Source organism: Eptatretus burgeri, chromosome 5, assembly GCF_056783735.1.
Source record: "Eptatretus burgeri isolate ZD-2024b chromosome 5, Ebu_testis_v1, whole genome shotgun sequence".
NCBI classification, from domain to species: Eukaryota; Metazoa; Chordata; class Myxini; order Myxiniformes; family Myxinidae; genus Eptatretus; species Eptatretus burgeri.
Genome location: NC_140965.1, coordinates 14226462 through 14230777, shown reverse-complemented (window position 1 = coordinate 14230777; position 4316 = coordinate 14226462). Strand labels below are relative to the sequence as shown.

General features: G+C 49.6%; 1 protein-coding gene across 1 annotated transcript; it reads left to right on the top strand.

Annotated features, from left to right (window-relative positions):
* Nucleotides 1-693: 693 nt before the first annotated feature.
* On the top strand, nt 694-3877 carry LOC147025882 (cyclin-dependent kinase inhibitor 1B-like). The gene is made up of 3 exons (XM_085880800.1): nt 694-1354; nt 2542-2657; nt 3405-3877. Exons 1-2 carry the CDS (start codon nt 952-954, stop codon nt 2643-2645), a joined length of 507 nt encoding a protein of 168 aa, XP_085736926.1. The 5' UTR covers nt 694-951; the 3' UTR covers nt 2646-2657; nt 3405-3877.
* The last annotated feature ends 439 nt before the right edge of the window (nt 3878-4316 follow it).

Here is a 4316-nt window from a genome sequence, read left to right as displayed (position 1 = left end):
TTGGACGTGCGGTGATGTGGAGGTGCGCAGCGTGGTCCTGACACGTATTAAACGCTAACATTACAGCAATCCTGTAAACGTGACGTCGTTTACTTAATTCACTGCGATCCCAGAATCCGCGCAAGGTTTTCCCGCCTTTTTCCGTCGTCCCGCCGACAGGTCCGTCGAACGCTCGAGCGATGATGAACCAAAAGCCATAAATGAGAGATTTTACCAAAAACATCACAACGAAACCGATGATGGAGAGACACGGGGTCTGTGACGTCACTGAGCCGCTGATTCACAATCATTCATTTTGTGGGAAAGTTCCCATTCATCTGAAAAATCCATTGTTCTCATTCATTGTGATCACTTTTCTGTTTTCAATTCGACGTCACAATTTAACCGCAAACGGAGTTTAAAAATAAATTAAATAAAAGGGCGCGGGTTCACCAACGACGAATGGAGGCGAGGGGAAAGGTCGCCGTCCATGAAGGGGGCGGGGTCGAGGCTTGGGTGACGCACTTACCGGTACCCGCGCCCGTGGGGGGAGGGGGGGGGAAGGGATCGAGACACGAGTCTCCGCCGCAGACAAAAGTTAGCAACGAAGGGGGTGGAGCGAGGGGTTGGCTCTTGGGTGGGGTGCTCGTGACGTCACGATTAGGACCCGCCTTTCGGAAAAAATTGTCATTCCTCCAATGCGGACCAATCGCTGGAGTCGCGAGGAAGCACGTCATTTGGCGCCAAAACAGGCTCTTTAGAGCGGCGGTGTTGGGGGTGCTACAGCCTGGGGGTAAATCGAGGCGCGGTCGAAGAGGTGTAGCGGATTCCCTTTCCCGAGATATATAAGTCTTAAGTGCGGGACGAAGGAACGAGACGGCGAGTGCACACCGAGCGGTCCATCACGCCGCCATCGAACGAAACCTACGACGGTTTAACCACTGAGGTCGCGACTCGCTGGCTATCTTCGAGATGGGAAGCCAACGTCAATCCAAGAAAGCCGTTGCTCGCAGCGCACGGCCGCGCAGCCTCCTGGCGCAGCCCGGAAAGCCCGGGGTCAAGACGCCCGTGTGTCGCAATCTGTTCGGTCCGGTGGACCACGAAGCGAGCCGCGCTGACCTGAGAGCGCAGCTCCAAGAGATCGCCGAGCGGAGCCGCTTGCGATGGAATTTCGATTTCCAAAGGGACACGTCGCTTGAGGGACGCTACGCTTGGGAGGCCGTGTCCGTATCCGTGGTGCCCGAGTGGTACAAGCCGGTGTCATGCGGTGTTGCGTCGTCCGCGGAAACGACCCCAGCATCGGAGCCCGTTGTGTTTCCCAAAAAGCCCGGTTTCCCAGAGAGAACGTCGGGCAGCGGTCGCCGCGATCTCACAGGTGAGTCGATGCTTGATGGTGAGCTCGGTTTAGTCCGACACCACGACCCTCAATCCGCACCTCCAAAGTCTTCGTTTCGATTGGAGTGTAATTCTGAAAATGTCCCTCCAAGGAGTGAGCCGTTCGCTTTGTTGGATACCTGGGCAGTCGCTGGCGGGAGTACTGGTGACTTGCGCTTAGCCCTTCGATCTTTAGAATCGAGTGTGTTCTCGTAATCTCAGTAATACTGGCATTTTACAGCTACGAGGGTGGACCGCAGGTGCAGTAGTCGTCGCTACGGGACACTGATCAGGAGAGTAGTTAGCCTCAGGGTCCTCATCATAGAACAAGAGAGACTGGGACGGGCGATCCTACTGACCGCGAGGCGGGAATCTGTATCGGGCACCAGCCAGCACTGCGGGATCTTTCCGTGAGGTTCGCAAGCAGACAAGACAGCCTGCTTAAGGTTCCCTCGAAGGATGGATAACGCGTGCTTTATTACGCGAATCGAGCTCGCACTCCAATCAAACGAGAGCACGCCACTCGGACGTGCGGTCCCGTGAGTGTACACTACCGTGGAAGTAACGTAACGAGGGTTTCATTGGATAATAATCCTCAGCAACCCGTCCACCGCTTGGTCGACCTTGAAATCTCGCTTGGTTGACCTTGAGATCATGCGACGACCCTTGAGATCATGCGATGGACGATTCTTATTCTTCCTTCGTGCGCAGCTGGAGGTAGCATAATTTGCTGCGGGGTGCAGCTATGCCGCTTATGCAGTTTGAGCAGCAATTGGGAATTTGTTCAGGGTGCCGGCAATGGCTCGCCGACTCTTCACGAAGGACGCCGTGTGATCTTTAACATCTACCAAGTCATGTCGGAAGACGGGACGCCCGGTTTAACATCCAACAGAGGGACGGCACCCACATTTGGTGAATCACCCTGCCTGTGAAACACCCCCGTTCAAAGCTAGATCAGGATTCGAACCGAGGCTAGACAGATTTGAGCTTCGAGACGAGCATCGCAGCATGCATACCTCCAGCCTGTCCGACCCGGCTTGCGATGAACTGTGAGATCACACGATGGACCCTCTTGGTCCTCTTAGTACGTCTAACCACAAAAGTTTTGGCTTTTTATTTCCTTCCTTCGGTCGACTTATTTGAAGACTCCACCAGGTACGTTCACGCTGATTGTGCGTTCTGTTGCAGATTTCTTCGAGAAAAGGAAGCGAGCCGCATCCCCATTTGAGAACACCGCGACGTGTAGACGGGGCATGGACGAACTCAGACCCCAGCCAATCGCAATGCACTGACAGCTGAACCAGGTATGTGGATGCACATGTCATGGAACAGAGTCTCCAATAACGATAGAGTGAGCGGTGGTATGCCAGGGATTGATGACGTCCTTCAAAAATGTGGTAAAAGGGCCCTTTTAAAAGCCAAGCCAAATATATATAAATATACATATATACACATATATATATATATATATATATATATATATATATATATATATATATATACATTTATATAATTGACCCCCTCCCGCACACTCCTCATGCCAAAAAAGCTGCGTAAAGCAACCCACGAAGACCTACACAAGGTAAGTGCTATGCTATTTCGAACCCTTCCCAGAGTTCCTCAACAACTCTCAAGACGTTTACACATAGGACACACGTGAGCTTCGATATGAGACGAGCGTGAACGTCTTTATAGTTGTTGAGGAACTCTGGGAAGGGTTCGAAATGGCATAGCACTTACCTTGTGTAGGTCTCCTTGGGTTGTTTACGCAGCTTATTCGGCTGGAGGAGTGTGAGAGGGGGTCAATTATTTGTATAATCCGAGCCATCTGAGTTTAGTTGATTAGGTGAGAGCTGATTGGCTCTTCCCTCCATTCACAGGTGAGAGATGTGGGTGGGTCATATATAGATATATACACACAATGTATATCTGTATCTTATTTTCTTGAGTTAATGTTCAACTCGAGTGCATGTGGAAATAATTATTTAATGCATCATGCCATGTGGGTAAAACATACTAACAAACGTTTTGGTCCTCGGTCCTTTCAAAAGGTCACATCATCATCACGACAACAGAAAATGATTCGGGGACCTCGAGGACTTCCCTATCGACTCGAGCGTTCCGCAGCAATGATCCAAGGACTCTGCTGCAAAGTTCCAAATGAATGAAGAACCAGTGTGAGACCTTTTAAGGGTTTTGCAGACCAGTGTGTGTTCTGAACACCTCACACTCGAGCTGCATGGTGTGTGAACACCTCCAAGGGTTTGGGACGTGATGGCAGCGGTTGTGCAATGTGCATGAAGGGGAAAGCATTTTGTAGCATGTTCACGAGGTGGAGTAAAGTTGTCCACACACATCACATGGGGTGTTAGAGGTGGAGTAAAGTTGTCCACACACACCACATGGGGTGTTATACAAGATGCAGAATTGCTGAATGTTTGCACTTTTGTATGCTGTATCAAATCTGAAAGATCTCGTACTTTATGTATATACATATATATACCTGTAATAAATTTCAACTGCATTTCGTCTGTCATGTCACTTGAGGTTGAGTTTTCTACTAAGACATCCATTGGACTTTCTCAGTTTAACATGACCACACATGTGGGTTTTAACACCAAAATACACCACACGCACCATGCGAGGGAGCGACACTGACGTGGATTACCTGCCTGTGGTCAGGGCTGGAGCTTGGAAAGTGATTGAACTGGACTGCACAATCAACTCCTCACCTGTTTCAATCCCATACGAACAACTCGTCACCTTTTTTCATCCCAAACAACTCGTCACCTTTTTTAAACCCATACAAACAACTCGTCACGTTTTTCAATCCCATACAAATATCTAATCCCTTTTTCAATCCCATACAAATATCTAATCCCTTTTTCAATCCCATTGAAACAATTCGCTTTTCAATCCCATACAAACACCTCATCCCTTTTTCAATCCCATACAAATATCTA

Excerpts from the sequence above, each read along its gene's own strand:
- LOC147025882 (XM_085880800.1), top strand. The coding sequence starts at position 952 with ATGGGAAGCCAACGTCAATCCAAGAAAGCCGTTGCTCGCAGCGCACGG. Across the intron at positions 1,355-2,541 it reads CGGTCGCCGCGATCTCACAG|ATTTCTTCGAGAAAAGGAAG; the intron begins GTGAGTCGATGC and ends GTTCTGTTGCAG.